This window comes from Macaca nemestrina, chromosome 4 (genome assembly GCF_043159975.1).
Source record: "Macaca nemestrina isolate mMacNem1 chromosome 4, mMacNem.hap1, whole genome shotgun sequence".
Classification (NCBI taxonomy): domain Eukaryota; kingdom Metazoa; phylum Chordata; class Mammalia; order Primates; family Cercopithecidae; genus Macaca; species Macaca nemestrina.
This window is the reverse complement of record NC_092128.1, coordinates 92,854,930-92,873,657: the sequence shown is the minus strand read 5'-3', so window position 1 is coordinate 92,873,657 and position 18,728 is coordinate 92,854,930. Positions and strand designations below refer to the sequence as shown.

At 41.6% G+C, this 18,728-nt stretch overlaps 1 protein-coding gene across 2 annotated transcripts in view; it reads left to right on the top strand.

Annotated features, from left to right (window-relative positions):
- Positions 1-18,728, top strand: part of LOC105475677 (Rap guanine nucleotide exchange factor 5) — a 242,049-nt gene that overhangs the window by 218,000 nt on the left and 5,321 nt on the right. For both annotated transcript variants that reach the window (XM_011731142.3, XM_071094929.1), the window contains exons 21-25: positions 1,967-2,057; positions 5,386-5,436; positions 6,250-6,337; positions 11,286-11,350; positions 16,700-16,754. In XM_011731142.3, coding sequence (XP_011729444.1) covers positions 1,967-2,057; positions 5,386-5,436; positions 6,250-6,337; positions 11,286-11,350; positions 16,700-16,754 — 350 coding nt within the window. The remainder of the gene's footprint in view (positions 1-1,966; positions 2,058-5,385; positions 5,437-6,249; positions 6,338-11,285; positions 11,351-16,699; positions 16,755-18,728) is intronic.

The following is an 18,728-nucleotide window of genomic DNA, read 5'->3' as shown; positions in this document are numbered from 1 at the left end:
GATGGCACTAACTCAAGTCTGTTCTAGCTGGTGGGAACGTTCAGGGTTGTGAAGAGTCAGAAAAAGTAAAGTGAGGGAAGTGAAGAGCAGGAGGAAGGGGAGTCACCATGTGAAAGCAATGATTCTCAAATGCAGGTAGGTTTCCCAATCACAGACTGGGAGGTATCTTGTTTTAGTTTATTCATGGAATATACCAAGCGGGGTCTACCCAGGAGAAAGTTGGCAAAAAAGCACATAAGGGGTCGCTTGGATGAAGGTACAGGGCCTCACACTTACTAAGGAACTGCTGGCAGAGCCAAAAGCTGAACAGGAGGACCATGAGAGGGACAGACAGTGCCCAATGGAGGCTCAACAGCAAGGTGCCCGCAAGATGTGTGCCCACCCCAGATAACCTTCGGCATGAGGTGTGGAGGCAGCACGGCCTTTCCAGGTTCCGCTGTGCCTGGGGATGGAACTTCTAGAATGACCCCAGGCCTGAGCCTTCCTTGCTTGGAGCCGTGTGCAGCTGGACTCAGGCAGTACCTAACCTGTGAGGCCAGCTCTGGGCAGGCCAGTTTAGGCGGGGCCTGCCAGAGCACAGCTGCTGTGGGTCTCCCTACTTACTCCACATCTCAGCTCATTCTCCTGATTCTGAACTAGGTGATCTCATACACTGTGTGTACAACTGGGGATCGGTATAGCTTTGGGGGACAGCGGTTCGTAATATGTATCGAGAACCTTTAATGTCTTCACAGCTTTTGACCAATCGTGGAATGACTGGAAGTCTAACGTAATGGGGAAAAAAATCATAAATACAGTAAAAAGTTGTATATACAAGAAATTTATTCCAGCATTCTTTGTAACAGGGAAAATTGAAAATCATTGTCCACAATAGAGGAATAAGTTCTATAATATGCTCTTTTGATAAAATATCACATAGCTGTTAATGATGATAGTAAATAATCCATAGCATATAACATAACATGGTATTTAACTGAAGAAGCAGGCAGGATCTACACTATTCCCAGATTCCATGTGAGACATTGGTGGAGAGGTCAGAAGGGATGGTAACTGAGGGAAGCTAAATAAACATCACGAGGCCCCTGATACACACTCTGCTTACTGCTGAGTACTTCATATTTTTTCATAGTAGACGATCAAGGGAGGGTAATTGGGGTAATTTTTTAAATATTTTAAAGCCCTGTCTCAGAGAGGCTGTTTTCTAATGCTCTCCAGATGAAGGAGTGCCTGGAATTCCCAGATCGTTCTGGCTGCCCTGAAATCCCGAGCTCCCCCTGCCTTTCCAAGCCCTCTTAGCTGGCTTTGGAAATTAGTGGAATGTTGACCAGTTAAGTCTCTAGGCATGATTGATGTTATGCAGAGTGGATAGCCTCATGAAGCGAATGGAGCTCAACGTGATCTTATTTTACATTTCATTTCCTTGTTTAACTGAGAAATGTGGAACAGTATTCCCATTAATATATGCCATATTTAAAATATATACATATTATAGTAGCTATTTTGTTGGTAGCAAAGATGTGTCTAAATCTAATGGGAAGGGGAGCTTAGACCTGTGAGGTGAGAAGGGCTTGTCTGTCAAAAAATGAAAAAAGGTGTTTTGATGAAGGAGTCAGGACTAGTAAGCTGTTAAAAGGAGAGTGGGGCATATATAAAGAAACATGAATTTAAAAGAGTGCTCAGTTGAAATTGTAAATGCACACAACATAGGTTAAAAAGGAGGAATATTGTGAAATATCAGGAGGGTGTCAAGAGCACAGATCTTTTCCTTTAGGTAAGGGTGAGCTGCGGTGTTTGGAATCATTTCTTTGGCATTAGAGACAGCTGAAGGGCAGTAAGGGGCACGTAGGCCGTAGAGCAGAATTCCTCAGCTCTGTGGCCTAGGAGAGTCTTTTCAGCTTTATCTTTTGTGATTATCTGGGCAAAGAATGTTTCCTCAAAGTATCCTCTACTCTCTTTTATTTTATAGCTGCAAAGCCCAGAGAAACCTGAATTCTTTCTTTGCCATCGTGATGGGTCTCAACACTGCTTCTGTCAGTCGACTGTCACAGACCTGGGAGGTGAGCCTTGGAGTCCCATGGTGGGGGGCGCATAAAATGGAAATAAAGTGATTTATATGGATTAAATGAGATAAGTACCACTAAACTAAAAATGTTTAAAAGTCATGTGTCAAGGTGGTAGGGATCTTTTTGATCAGATGGTCTTTAAATGGTTGTATAATGTGTCTGAACTAGATAAAAATGGTAACATGCTCCCCAGCTAGAATTAGTCTTCTCCTCTGTCCTGCCTGATCGTGCGGGTCCCACTCCAGGCTGGTCCCCGCAGACTCCCTGCGTGATGATGTGTGCTCAGAAGTGCGTTTGCTGTGATGCTAACGAGTTTAAGCTTCAAGGTCTCTCACTTGCAGGGCCCCTGGCAATGTGTTCACATGGATGATGCATATTTTTGTAAAATTTGCGAAAGCAAAGTAATTTTATATTCTTTTTCTTAAAGAGGATCCACAAAACGTTCTAAAGTGTCAGACCTCCCACATCCTGGCTCTGCACGCTGAAGGCTGTTTGGGTTCTGAGATGCAGAGGCCCACTCAAGTTCGCACGAGGTCTCGCGTGTGGACTGCGACATTCATGTGGGAAGACCTGAAACTGGGGAGCCCCTAAACTTAGCCAGACACAGGTGTAGGGCTCTGCCTCACTCATGGTCCCCTCACCTTCCTTCCTTGGGCTTTTGTTTCCTTCGCTCTCCTTTCCTTCCTGACTGGCTACCTCCCTATGTACCATTTCATCATTGCTCTTTAAGCACGATGCCTCTGCCTCTAGCCTGCGCGTGGCTCACTGTGGTCTCCTCAGCCTCCCTCCCAGTCCTCTCAGATTTAGTTCCTATCACTGACTGTGCCATTCTCTTCATGGTTCCCTACTCAGACTCCTATAAGAGAAAAGCTGATAGGCCAGCTATCTTTTTCTCAGAATAGGTCTTTGGGCAACCTGTGGATTTGCTTTCTTTCAGTCAGGGATCGTACCCTGAAGGAATGCACTGTGCTGACCCAAGGGTCAGAGTCAGTGCTCCTTAAAGGGGCCCAAAAGAAAAGGAATGAAAGCCCTGCCTGCTCTGCTTCAGCAAACAAGACCTTCACACACAAAGCAAGATGAAAGAGATAGGTGACAGATGCCATGGTTCATTAGAGGAGGAGGAAAACAAATGGCTGGCAAGGGTCAGTGGGGAGCAAGTTTGAATTAAACCTTGAATGAAACTGATTTGAAAACATTGAGAGGAGAAATAACTCAATTAGATTCAACCAGCTTATGTTTAATCTGCACACTGACTGCCTGCTACGTGCAGGGCAGTGCATCAGTGCCATGGCAGACAGGGGATGGCTACATGAGAACTGAGCGTGCCTGCGGTGACAGAAGTCTTGGACCAGGGCAGAGCAAGAGGAGGGACTCATTCTGCCGCTGGGTAGCTGAGAAAATTTGAATGAGAAGCCTCAAGCTGCAGCACCTTCCAGGTCCAGCTGGGAGTTACTGGAGTATGGGGATGGGTATCTCAGGCAGAGGTGACCGCAAGATCTCCAGGTCTGATGACTGGGTGAATGGAAAGTGATCACACTTCCAAATAGATAATACAGGAAAAGAAGTAGGTTTAAAGAAATAGATCAGAGGTCAGTAAACTGCTTTGGTAAAGGGCCAGCGAGGAGAAATGTTTAGGCTGTGCAGGCCACATGGTCTCAGTTGCAGCTGCTCAACTCGGCCACTGGAGTGAAACAGCAGCTGTAGCATGTGCACAAATGAAGGGGCGTGGCAGCAATCCAATAAAACTTGATGTCCTAAAAGTAGCTCATGGCTAGATTTGTTCCATGGCTGACCTCTGGAAGTAGATCACTTAGTTCGACTTCGGACGTGTTGAATTTGAGGTGCCACTGGGACATTTGTGAGGGATGTCCCACAGACTCAGGTAGGCAGCTCAGAAGAAAGACTGGAATCAGTTGCAAATATCTCTATTTTGTATCTTCTCATTTAATTTGTCCTCTGTTCGTTGCGGGGGTATGTGTGTAGTTTCCAAACAGATTAAACTACTGGTTTGCTGTGATAAACTGAGTCCAGATCCAAAATTATCACATTGAAAAAAATCTATCTCTAAATAATGTAAAAGTCTAATTATTGTAGGAGTTGTCCCATTGTTTTGATTCATTTTAGAAACCGAAAATCCCTGGCCGGGCGCGGTGGCTCAAGCCTGTAATCCCAGCACTTTGGGAGGCCGAGACGGGCGGATCACGAGGTCAGGAGATCGAGACCATCCCGGCTAACATGGTGAAACCCCGTCTCTACTAAAAAATACAAAAAACTAGCCAGGTGAGGTGGCGGGCGCCTGTAGTCCCAGCTACTCAGGAGGCTGAGGCAGGAGAATGGCGTGAACCCGGGAGGCGGAGCTTGCAGTGAGCTGAGATCCGGCCACTGCACTCCAGCCTGGGCAACAGAGCGAGACTCCGCCTCAAAAAACAAACAAACAAAAAAAGAAACTGAAAATCCCAGAAATATCTTCTTAAGCTTTGTTGTTAGTGTTAATAGCTGGCATTTGTTAAGCACCAGCCAAGGACCGTGTACTTTTCATGAGTGGTCTCTACATCTTCAGCTGAAGAAACAGATCCCAGAGCTTGCTGACTCACACCAAACCACATAGCTAGAAAGGGCAGAGTCAGAGTTCAAACTCAGGCTGCCTTTAAATGTGTGCTGTTTACCACAAATATTACTAAGTCAATATTGAAAGGCACCCAATTTTTTACTTAGCCATGTTAAAGGCAGGCTGGAACATTCCAGGCCCTTCTTCCTTAGGCCTGAATTTTTATTTGGGAGGATGGCCTATGTTTCTATCCCCTGTCACTTTGCATGGTACGTGTTATGGTTGAGCTCCTCAGTTCAGTGATTCCACTCATTAAAGTGCAGGCTTCGTCACTTAAGGTCTTCCTGGCCCTTCACTATTTAGCCCAATACTGTGAAATAAAATTACATCATTTATGCTAAGAATGTCAGCCAACATAATTATTTCCCACTCAGGAAGACTATTAAGAAGATGAGAGCATTTGTCAAAGGTAGGGTATGGAACTGAAATCTAAGTTTTTATAAAATGGACCACCAGTATGTGGAATGTCTAACCAGCTAGATTCCTGAATCATGTGGCTGTTATTTTAAGCTGTTTTAAGCAGCATTCCTAAGGAAGATCACATTAAAGGGATGATGAAAATTGTATAATGAGAAGCAATCAGGGTAGAACAGATGATAGAGGTATTTATGTTCAGAAGTGTGGCACAAATAACGTAATGAAAACTCCCTTCGACGCCTCTGAAAATAACCATCTTCTGTGACCTTCTGTTTTTTGTTTGTGTTTGTTTTTTAGAAAATCCCTGGGAAGTTTAAGAAACTTTTCTCTGAACTTGAAAGTTTAACAGTAAGTAGTTGAGCCAAAGGGGACTTATTCTTCAAAATAATCGCTAGGGTCTAGTTTCTTTCTACATTACAGTGGTTGGTATTTGTACTCTACCGTGTCAGGTAGCCTACCTAGACTAGTTTACTTGTGTATGAAACTAGTTTTGCTTCTTATGGAGGGAAGCAAGTTGACAGTTAATGCTTCTTCCTCTCCTTCTAAAAAGGTAGTGAAAATAATCTTTTTAGTGTTATTTTTCAGAAGGCAGGCTTTTAAGTATAGTCCATTTCAAAGCCTGCAAAATTAATCAGTATAACTAATTTAGCATGCAATTAGTGTCTCATGCATTATTCTTTTTCCCTTTTCTCCTTTTTACAATTTCTCAGATTGAGATTTTTTTTTAATTATAGTTTCTTTTTAGAGTACAATAAAACAGTATTCTCTTGTTTTCTCTGCATTGTCTGTGTGTTACAAGGACAGATTTTCTTGGTAGTGTATCTACCAGGAGACTTTGGGTTAACTCATGACATATATTATGCAGAGGAAACTGTACTTAAAGGAGCTCTTTGAGGAAAATAATAGGGCAATCAAAAGATGTCTCTCATTTGTGGTCATTTCCCTTTATTGTAAACCAATAACTTGAGTTTCATTCATTGCCTAGATTCCCAGCCCTAATTTAGTGAGTTTATTCTCCTAGGAAACCTTTATCTACTTTGTTCTTAGGAGGAATCTCTCTATATCTAAGTCATGTTCAAATTGTATGGCAGAAGTGGATTTAGAATTGTTTCTATAGCACATTGATTTTTCTTTCTCTTTGTAATCTGCTTGGTTCGGCAGGATCCTTCCCTAAATCACAAAGCCTACAGAGATGCATTCAAAAAGATGAAGCCACCAAAAATCCCTTTCATGCCCTTATTGCTTAAAGGTAATGATTTTCTATCTTTTATGCCATGTAATTTCATCTTCTAGAAATGTATTACTCTAACTATTGAGGGCAAAAAAGGGACTCTCAGTTTGTCTCTTTACAGTTATTTTGACATTCAGACCTAATTATGTTTCCTTGTGATTGTTTTTAAAATAGCTGGTTATCTTTGAGATACCTAGAATACATAACTGTGTTTGAGCAAACACCAAAGCGTTTTCACTTGACTCACAAAACTTGGCACTGGAAACGTTTGTGTTTTTCTTTTACTCTACTTCTAAGCCCTGTGTTATTTTCTTTGAGCTAACTATCCACTGAATTCAACCAAGAATAAGGCTGGCATAAAGAACCCAAATGGTAATCAATCATGTTCTATTTTTGCAACCTAAACGTAAGAGACGCAGCCCACAATTTGCTGTTGTATGAGAAGTACCTTTGGTCAATACAAGCAATATAGCATTTGAAAAGTGTTGATGGAGAAGCGTACTTCCTTTTTTCAGCAGTGGAATTGAGTTGGGAAAGTTTTTGATAGCTGCAAGTTACTCCACTGACCACGCTCCACTAAGCACCAAATAATTCGTCATGAAACATGTTAAATTTATCGATGAGATCTCAGTGATCTTGCTTTGAAACTGAGGGGATTAATAAAAGGAAACTCTTTTTAATCCGGTGTATATCCCTGACATTCAGTGTAAATCTTTACCTGTATACTTTCCAGGGAAAGGGTTTGGGCATTATCCGTGGCCATATTTTGATTCCTTCGAGGGGTTTTGTAGGAATACTCTTTCATCCAGCCTCTTCTCTTCAGAGGCTTGTAACTTACGCTGAGCCAGCCCCCCATGGCTGGACCTATACACGTGATTCTGGAAATGAGCTATTTGGGAACTGGACTGCTGGTTGGCCTGGCCATCCTCATTCTCCACTTCCTCCCATTGCCACCACCCCCTATGCCCTTCGCCTACCCCATAAAGCTGACATTTCCTCTTCAGTTTCTCTCAAGAACAGCCAGGGCTTGGAAAATTATTGTGAGTTGCTGTACATCCTGTAGCTACTCACTGAGTCTTCCTTCATCTAATATGAAGCAAGAATCTCTATGAAACAAGAATATAATATTAGGACAATGGAGATAGATATGCACAGATGCTTCATCCAAGCTGAAAAGATTCTGTTAAATACAAATGCGTGAAAGAGACACTGCGGTGCCCAAATAATAATTTAAAAGTTTATTTGACTCTTCATATTTATTTGCTTTTAAGAGAAGTGTATTCAGGTCTGTGCTTCTTATTTGTGGAATAAAACACCTTCAATTAGAGGGTGGGAGGGGGCAGGTGGGAAGTAACACTTAGGGTCATTTAGACACAAATAAAGACAATAGAAAGTAGGACAGATGTAGGAAAGGAATTGATTGTAGGAAGAAAAAATTTTGAAACAATACATACTTTTAAAGTAATGAGAAATTAGTTGACAATATTTCTTTAACTTCATTAGATATGAACAGAGCCTTCTGCCATGTATTAGTGGTTTTCCCCCAAAATATTTAATGCAGTCAAGTGTCTCACACTTACATTTTAGCTTGGATGCAATTTTCTGCTCTGCTGAGTTTATCGAGACCTCTGTTGGCAGCCAGACAAATTTCCCTTTTTCTACTGAAAACACATTTACTCATATCAAAAGAATAAGAAATAAACATTTGTTATTTTCTTATTAGAAGCTTCCTTGAATTTCAATAAGCACTTAGTTTTCCTTTCTCTAATTTTTCGTTATTATAAAAACGTGTAGTATTAGTACTTCATGGTATTTAAAGTTACTGTTTTTGTCTGAGATAATTTCCAAAGAAAATGTGATGAAAATATAAAAAATGTGTATTATGCCTAAGATGAGACATTTTGGCAAAAATATACAACATTAATTCTTAAGCTTTTTTAATCATATAATTTAAAGTTGCAGTGAACTATTTTAGAACAACCAACTTAGTTTTTAGTGAAAGCTCTTTTTCCCCTCCTCTCTTGTGCCTCCTACTTTGAGTAGCTTTTAATTAGAAAAATGGGACCAAATTGAACTCCTTGGTGTTTAGGAAGGATTAGGCCCCCTATGCTGCATTTTTTGAAACTCAGTTCCCAATAAGCCTGCAGATTATCAAGTAAGTGGATTACCTGAGAATCCTTCTAGCCCTCAGTCTTCCTCTCTCTTATTTGAATGTCTTGCCTTTTGATGTACTTTCCCCTTACGGTGGTGTGGACTCTTGGTCAGAAAGGGATGAATGGGAAGCACTAAGTGCTGGGGAGAAGATCCAGCTGAGCTAAGGATCTAAGGAGTCGTATATTGTGTGCTATTTTTGGAGATGGAGTGAATCATCTCGTTGTTTGAAGATAAACTGGGGTCCCTGTGGTGGGTTTCGTGTATGTGTCTTAGAGTGGAGTTTATTGTTGCAGATTTGTGCGGGTCTCTGAAGGAAAGGAATGTTGGGGCTCTTGAATGTTTCTTCCTCCTCTTCCACTTGCCATCTCTTCAAAATCATTTCATGGAGCAGTTCTAGTTCAGATGTTTGGGGTGTGTTCAGGTGTCTCCAGGTGAAAGAGGCCTGGCAGTTGCTAATTTCTCATACCCCAAAACTGCTTCTTGTCCCATGACTTAAATTCTGACATCCTAGGTTTTTTCAGCCCAACCTCTCATTTGTTTCTCTCTCTTACCTTCCGTGTCATGCACCTGCCATTCAACTGCATCGAAACCTGTAGCCAGTTTAACTCTTCCCTTTCTCCCAGGCTGCAACCCCTTCCAGCCTCTCTCTCCTCTCACCTGGTCAGCACCCTTGGCACCTTCCCTGCCTTATGCTTAGACAGTACCAGCCTGACAGGCCCTGGCCCCTCAACAGAGCCTGCACGCACTCTACTGAGAGCTAAGAGGGAGAGGGACTACCCAGGAAGAGGAGAGATTGAAGGCAGGAGGGACTGCCTGGAGGGAGTGAGGAGGGAAGCACTTTCACTGTTGCAGGGGCAGCTGATATGTTGTAAATTGAGCAGGTTGACTGCACCTGATAGCAAGAAAAGCCAAGTCCTTTCCACTTGAGGTACCTGGAGAGGCGCAGTGGTGACGGGGAGCCAGCCTCCCTTTGTTTGAATCCTGGCTCTGACACTTGTAGCTGTGAGCATGGGTTGGCCATAGACGTCCTTGGGGCGTTAGTTTCTTCACAGGCTTACCTCCTAGAACTTACCTTATGCGTTAATGCAGCTAAAGCTCTTTAGAGCCATGTCTAACACTGTTAATAAATGTAAGATGTCATTATTGCCACTGCCCTCCTCATCATCCCTAGGAAGAGGGGTGAGGGGCAGGTGAGGGATAAACCTGTAATGCAGGGAAAATGGACTAAGCCACTCTGAGACGGTGTTTGGAATCTGGAATTCTTGGAGAGTTAGTAGAGGTCAGATCTTCAGGTGGTGTTTAATGTAGACAGAGTGTGCACAGGTTTGCATTTGCTACACAGAAAAGGTACAACCTGTGTTGACTTCTCTTTTCTAAATACTGTGTCACAGAATGAAAGCTTGTAATTATTTTCTGAAAGCAAAATTTCAAAAGATAATAAAATAACCAGAGAGTTTGTCAGGAGACTGTGTAATGAGTTGTGAACCGTTTTCCTACTAGGACATCAGTTTACAAGCAAAAAAAAAAAAAAAAAAAAAAAAGGAAAAGAAGCTTATGAAAAAATTGCCGTCCACATCGGAAGCTGTGTATAACGCCTTGAGGAAAGAGTTGCATCAGTGTGTGCTGTAACTGTGTAACTAGTGTCACCTCCTGGTGACAGTAAAAGCTTTGTGGCCCAGTATTTTGGTAGTAGGTTTTAGGAGTACCTATCTCATAATTACCCCTTAGGGACCAGCAGAATAAAAGTCTTGATTAAAAGCAAATACATTCTTTTTCTATTTATAGGAGTTTTTAAGACATTCTTTTCCCCTCTTTTCTATCAGGTTATTTTTACAAGATTTTTGAAGGCTGTTTTTATTTGGTTGGTTCTCAATGTCTGAAATATAACGTGATTATTTGCACATGCTTTAAATTATAGTATATTTCTTTTTGTGATATTTGTCTGTGAGGATTCCCTGATGCTCAGTCATCCACCCTCTGATCCAATTGTGGCTAAGTCATCCACTCTCAGAGCTTCAGTTGCTACCTTTATTTAATGTAACTGATTTCCAAATCTATATGTCTCGAGGAATCACTCTTTAGTTTACTGCAGCCAACAGGAGATATTTAATAAATATCCTCAGTTATTTTAAATGCAGTGAGCCTCAAATAAAATTTAACTTTCTCTTGCTCTGAAAATGCACTTTCATTGTACTTTCCTCCTTTTATTTCCGTCAGTGATGCTTGCTTTCTACTAGTCGAATGGGGCTAGATATCTTGACATTTTCAAGCCTGCCTCTTTCCTCACTTACTCCTGGTACACAATCAGACATCAACTTTGGGAACCAGAAATTTAAATTTAAACATCTAAATCTAAATCTTAACTAGTTGTTTTAAGTTAAGCAGGTCCCATACACTTTGCCAGGGATTTGTAAAAAGCAAACACATAATTACTAAAATCCTGTTGTTTCTGGGTATTCAGTCCTTCTCTGCTCAGTCTTCTGACCTAAACACATAATGGAATAATTAAGTTATAGACTAGCTTTAGTTTATATTAAGCAGATTGAAGTCAAACACTTCATTATGAGTGCAAAATATATACTTTCAGTAAGATTACACTGTTTTTCCATACACACATACACACACACACATAAATTATGCACTTTTACATCAAATAACACGTAAATCCAATTTCAAATTGCCTCTCCAAGTGCATGGAATGATCCCTAATGTTTAAGAAAAATGAATAAGTTGTATTGTACCTAGACCTCTTCAGCCCTGACTCATGATCCATTCCTAATGATACATACATCTTTTTGTTTTTAATTTTCAGATGTAACATTTATTCATGAAGGAAATAAAACATTTTTGGATAATCTTGTCAATTTTGAAAAGCTGGTATGTAAATTTCATTACTTCTCCCTTTTTTACAGTAACAGAAATGTATGCTTTTCTTTCCTGCTCTAGGAAACAAATAGTTGTAGTACTTTTCTCCATTGGATGCGTGGCGAATTCAAGGAGCTTATTTGCTGCATGTTGTACACTGCCAACAAAATGTATTCCAATTAACAAGTATGTTAGCAATATGAAATACTGAAATATGAAATATGAAAATCTGCTTTTTGTTTTTAAAAATGGAATATCATAAGATGAAGAATTGAGGGTCTATGATCAAACCAGAGCTAAAACTGTAAGGCTGTTGTCAGGAGGAATCCACACTCAGGAGATTACGTTTTATTGCTTTACAGGCATCTCTCAGTGTCTCAGCCTGCATGTTTTCAAGGCACGGAGGGAGAAAGTTCCTCTCCTGGGGATATGTGTTTGTCTCTCAGGACTCCAAGCTTAAATGTGAGGCTGGAATTTGCAGGGTCTTGTGTGAAGGGAAGGACCACCCCTCTATCAGCCTATTGACAAAGGGTGCCACCCCTGAGCACCATGGCCAGAGCAGCTCAAGCAAAGTACCCTCCCTCCTCCAGCAAGAGGTTCCCAGGGCAATCCTCTCTAAATGTTTCTGAAACACCGCTTCCTGAATGATTTCCAGGACATTCCCAGGTGTTTTGTAATACGGTGGGCCCCTCCAAGCCTTTCTGACTTGCCCTTGAGCAAAGGAGGGGTTACCCATTAGAACTGAGCAACTGTAAAATAGAAGTACTCCAAAGAGACCCATTGACTGCCAGAGGAATGGATTTATCTGACAGATGAACTTTAGTGTCATAAACTGTCCTTCATGGTTAAAGACGATACTAGTAACACTGCTCCACAGATCCTGACCTTTGCGTGACCTTTTCAGTAATGGTGATGGATTTGTGTGAACTCTTGCAGAAACTGACCCTGGTTCCCTGTGAGACTGAGTCAGCACTTGAGAGGAGGTTAAGTGAGGCAGGGACCACAGACTATGATCAAAGAACAGCAGGGACTGATGAGTCCTGCTGAGGCTTGGCACCTGACCTTTGCCTCAGAACTACATTGCTCTGCTCACCCAGCCAACTCCCCACATGTAGGGTGAGGCAGCTTGGAAACAGTGTAGTCGGCTCTTATACAACCCCCAAAACCCAAGCATCTGGAATATAGAATACAGTCTTGGAATATCTTGCTTTATCTCCATTTTAACCACACTGAAGACAATCACTGGATGGCTAGTGCTTTTCTAAGTGGATTTGTCAATACACTTTCAAGTCTGTCTCTGCAGTAAGTGTTCTGGAATCAGAGCTCAGTTATTTTAGATGCTACAGTCAAACCAACAGAGCCAGAAATTGATAAAGTGTTATTTTTTTTTTTGTACGTGTTTTGTGTTGCTGTGTGATATTCTGAAGATCACACAGGGCACTTACTAACAATGAAAGGCTGCAGGCACTAGAATTCTTGCCTCTAAGCAGGTTAATCCCTGGCGTTTGGGATTAATGAAACAATTGCGGGAATATGAAGCCTTTGGTCAGTATTTACTTCGCCTCCTGGCCAGCACATCTCCCTAAGAACAACACATGAGCTTTGTGGAGCATCTGTGAAGATGTGGGATGAGGTGTGTCACACCAAGTGGAATTCCCGGGAAAGGCTGAGCAATCCTTTCCCCTGACTAGTCCAAGGGGCTGTGGGAGAACAACTGAACTCTATCAGCTGGCTGTTGCCTGTTGTTGAGGGCAGACATGAGGTTGACCTCCTTAAAGTGAACCAGTGAATTTGTTAAGTTCATTATGTCATTTCTCCCTCAGATAGTGCCATCAAAGTGACAAGATGATAAAAAAAAAAACCTGAACAAGTCTGTAAAGTCACAAATGGGAACAAGCTGTGGAAAGCTTGTTCCCACCTTCCTTTTAACCAGCATCTGTGGCCTTCCCCTGCTGTCTCCAGTAATCCAGCAGAAGCCTCTTAATGCCAGCTCTCAAATATGCCAAGACTGCCAACTAACCATAGAGCTGGAAACAAAGGAGGTCTAAATGATATGACTTCTATTAGGGTCAATCATCATACCCCTAATTCTTTGAGAAAGTTTAAGGGAATAGCATGGCATAAATAATATTTTAAATTCCTAAGAGAAATTTTATTTTATAAAACTGAAGAAATGGGTGCAGTTCAGCATGCACACAACAGGCACATAGCGCACATGCAAGCCTGTCAGGCAGGCATGGGGTCATCATTTCCTTAGAGGGCAGGCTCCGCCCACGGGACCAGTGAGCTCCTGGTCCACAGCACGCCTCATGCTGACCCCTCCTTACACAGAGTAGACAGGATAAAACTGTGTCCAAGACAAAAAGGAGTTTTGTCATATATAGCCCTGTGTTACACTTGGATGCTGGAGAATGAGACTGACCTTTCTAGGAGAAACACTATTTTCAAGGAATATTTCTTAGCAAAGGACTGGGTTTCTCTAAAGCTAAAACAGGATCATCTTTCACAATAATGAACCAATAGAACCTAAGTGAATTAACTTGTGAGAAGTCAATTCCTCATGATGGATATTAACTTAAGCCAGTTAACAGTGTATTATCTTTATCTGGCTGATGCAGTCCAACACATTGAGTCAGACCTCATGAAAATCCAGAAGCCCTCATCAGGTCTAATGAGATTTCTGTTCTTTATGCTACATTCCTTGCTGCCCCAGCAACTGGAAATGTTTTCATCTCAAACTGTTTCATAAGAAGAAGCAAATGGTTTCTTTTCTTCTCTTTATCCGTCGATGTTAAGGGCATCATCTTTTACCCTGTCTACCCCCTCCCCCTTTAGAAAGCCTAAAGATGAAGACCAGAACTCAGATTTCAGTGCCACACCCAGTACCGAGCCTTACATCAGTTTGAGCCTGCACAAGCTATGCAAATGGCATATGATAGAAATCAATGTGACGCCAGAGCTTAAAATGAGAAAACTGACCTGGGAAAAGTGGTAAAATCTGGGGAAGGAAACCGAACAATACATGCACAGACATGAGTCAGGTCTCATTTCCTTTACAAATGCAGCTTGAGCTACTGCAATAATCACTGTCCATTCAATTTTCCACTATTGAATAGAAGTGCATTAGAAATATGGTTATGACAACAATTCAATCAGTAGGTCATATTCAAATAATGTTTCTGTAGTTCTTCTGAATTTTAAGAACATTTGTTAGTGTTGAATATTCTTTCAGAAATAATTCATTGAGGATTTGCTGTATATGGTGATCCTGTGCTCAGTGTGTATAGTTGGGACATGAAAGATGTTGACGCACATTGGAGGACCAGATAATGATATGAATTCTTGAATAATAGGATGATGTTTGTATTGTGATACGAAACAAAGTGGAGAGCTACTGTTGATTCTCAGGAGAACTAGAACATGATGACAATAGTATTTAGAGATTATTCTGGTAATTAAGCCAGCTAACATAGCATTTTGGAAGAGACCATCCTGCACTCTAGTTCTTCCTATAGCATATATGTATATGCTTCCAAAATGCCACTTCCTTCAACATGAAAAACTAAAAGTGGTAGAGACAGCTAGAAGACTCTTGCAGGTACACAAGTATAAGATGATGGGATCTTGTCCAAAGCAGCCGTACATTTAAAGAAGACTTTTGCCCGCCAAGCAGGGTGGCTCATGCCTGTAATCCCAACATTTTGGGAGGCCGAGGTGGGCGGATCCCGAGGTCAGGAGTTCAAGACCAGCCTGACCAACATGGTGAAACCCTGTCTCTACTAAAAATATAAACATTAGCTGGCTGTGGTGGCGTGCCTCTGTAATCCCAGCTACTCAGGAGGCTGAGGCAGGAGAATCACTTGAACCTGGGAGGTAGAGGGTGCGGTGAGCCGAGATCGTGTCATTGCACTTCAGCCTGGGTGACAGAGTGAGACTCCATCTCAAAAAAAAAAAAAAAAAAAAAAAAAAAAGACTTTTGCCTGGAAATCAGTGAGGACTTCAAGGAAACAAATTAAATTAGAATATTGAAGACTGTACGTGACTATAAACTACGAACAGAAAATGGTCTCTAAAGATGTTCATGTCGGCCGGCTGCAGTGGCTCACACCTGTAATCTCAGCATTTTGGGAGGCCAATTTGGGTGGATTACCTGAGGTCAGGAGTTCAAGACCAGCCTAGCCAACATGGTGAAACCCCATCTCTACTAAAAATACAAAAATTAGCCAATATTAGCCGGCCGTGATGGCATATGCCAGTAATCCCAGCTACTCAGGAGGCTGAGGCAGGAGAATTGCTTGAACCTGTGAGGCAGAGGTTGCAGTGAGCTGAGATCACACCACTGCACTCCAGCCTGGGTGACAGAGCAAGACTCCATCTCAAAAAAAAAAGATGTTAATGTTTTAGAAAATGTTCATCTTTTGTAAGTATCTCATTTCCAGTTACAATTTAAGATACTCGAACCTTTGAATCTACAAAAATTCCTACCTCCATTCAGCACATATGTGTAAGTCAATGTGTCTGATATAGTAGGCTCTGCACATGCAGAGCCCTCTGGTGGTACCTGGTCTAGAGGAGGAGAAAAGTTCAACAGCAATGACAATGACACAAAGCCAGTAGGTGCTGTACAAAGAGCAGTGGAAATGTTGAGATGGGAGCCTCTAAGTCCAGGAGGGACATCTCAGAAAGGCTTCTTGGAGAGGAGGTGACACATACCCTGAAGTGAAACAAACAACATGCGCAAATGTGAACAGGATGATCGGGGCGGGGTGGGGTGTGGGTACGGGGGTGGCTGCACTTCTCTACAGTGTATTTTCTCATGGCTCAGTAAGAACCTGTGCAACCCGGATTGGGTGCTACTGTTTTTTGTTTGTTTGTTTTTGAGATGGAGTCTCACTCTGTCACCCAGGCTGTAGTGTAGTGGTATGATCTCGGCTCACTGCACCTCCGCCTCCCAGGTTCAAGCGATTCTCCTGTCTCAGCCTCCTGAGTAGCTGGGATTACAAGCACCTGCTACCACCCCCGGCTAATTTTTTTGTATTTTTAGTAGAGATGGCGTTTCACCATGTTGGCCAGGCTGGTCTCGAACTCCTGACTTCGTGATCCGCCCACCTCCCAGTGTGCTGGGATTACAGGTGTGAGCCACCTCACCTGGTCTGGTGCTACTGTTTTTGCAGACAAGGACTAAATATTTTTTGATAATCCAAGCTCAGCAGAATCAAAGCTATGTCCAGCTCCAAATACAGTTCTTCTGTTTACAGCCAAGAGTGCTGCTAGATCATCCTTCCATCCTAGCAGGCACGGCTTCTTCAGTAACACCCTCAGCGACCCTTCTATTGATGTGTTTCCTGTTCTACCTTACAGCATATGATCGCAGACACTGTCCGAACCCTGAGACACTGCAGGACTAACCAGTTTGGTGAGTCATTGAAGTCAGGTGCAGAATGTAAATTGACTCTACGTTGGTACCAACTGTGGCCACAAGTATTGGGTGGTAATCAATTTAAACAAATTGAAAACTAGCATATGTATATACGTATGCATATTGTATATATATAGTAGATTGTCTCTTTGTTTCCTCACTGCATGTTTGGGATGCAGAGGAAGACAAGATGTGGCAGATTATTATCCCCTAATGGCAGCGAGTTTATGCTGCGAAGAGTGACTTTATGCACTCAGAAACCACCTCCCGGCAACTCCCGCTGACTCCTGTACCCACAGTGTCTTGCTTTGCTTGCCTACTGGCTCAAAAATCACTGGTGAGTTAGCAGGGGTGACCTTGTCCCTAACCTCTGTGCGTGGAGCCTTCCTGGAATAGGACGATAGCTTGTAAAAATGCCTAAAGCAGCCTTCCAGAATCTTTTCTCCTCTCCAACGAAAACTTCCTGTCTGGAGCTGCCTTTCACCTGCAAAAGTGTGGTTCTGAGCACTTCTGTAGAATCCCCACTGAGACTAATGTATGTAGGAATATTTGTTCCATTTTAAATCTCAGTCATAATTTATGCTATGTTTAAATGGTGTTAGAACATTGCAGGAAGGAAGGAAATCAACTTTATTGAGTTGCAGGAGCTTTCACATGGGCAATGGAATCCTGACATCCGTCCTAGTAAATGGGGATTATTAACCCTGTAGGTGTAGAGCAAAAAGCAGAGACTCAGAGAGATTCACTTATTTAGCCGTTATTCAGACTGAGTCTGCCTTACCTCCTTGTCCTCTCCTCTGCCCTCTGCAGATCCTGTGGATACAAAGGGTAATAAAAAATAGAAAATTGATTTCAACAATTATAAATTAATCCAAGGCAACCACTCAGTTCAACTTCATTTTTTAAGTAAGACATGCCCATTGTAAAACAATTTTTTCAACAATATAGAAGTATATATAAAGCAGAAAATCAGAGTCCTACTTCTCAAGAAAAGTACTAATAACAATTGGGTACATGTGCTTAAGAGTTTTTTCTGTTCAGTGCTGGTCTAGGCTGGCAATATTGTCTCCCAACAAAGTAAGTTAGGAACTGGACTTCTGTGTGGATTGTGTTTTCTCTTTGAAAAGGAGACTTATAAATACAGGACCTAATTTTCTAAATATTCACATCAATTAGTACCACTTTAATGTACCTATATAATTCTTCATTAAGCATACAAGTACAATGCAGTTACAATAAAAATAGTGATCATAACATCATCACAGAGATTCACTGAAATGTACAAGCATAATGCTGATGAGTACAGCTTCATGTTGCTTTTATCCTCCTTTGCTTCCCACGTGTTTACTGGGGATTCAACTAATTCTAAGATATCAGTCTCACTTAACCAAGGAACTCTAGTTTATATAGGCTCCAAGTATAGACAGGAAGGTGATAGTTATACTAGCTTGTGTGGCCTTGAACCTGTCTTGAACCCCCCACTCATCAGAGAGTAATCCTCTGTGTGGCACTAAGCAAAAGAGAAATTTAAATAACTATCAAGCCAGTTTGTGTTCTAATATTTATATACAGTATCTTTAAAAATCAGTTTGGGAACCGAATTATCCAAATTCATTTTAACAGTGTATATGAGCATAGTAAACCCATGTCAGCATTTGGGATAAAATATGAAAATGTTAATCAAGTCACTTATGCATTATAAAGTATCATGCAGATGTCAGTTGCTATGGTTAGAACCATCCATTGTGCCATCTTTTTAAGGCTTGAAAATTAACAATAAAATTACCTTTGTAGCATCATGTTATCCAAACCAATGTTTAATAAATGAAAAGCACTTTCTCAACGTCTTCCAAAGAAGGCATTCTGGAATAAAACAGCTTTTTGTTACTTTCAAACAGGTGGAATGGTATAAACTTTAACTCCTAGTGTGTTTACTTGTTGAAACTAGGAAGCCTGTTTCTATTAAACCTA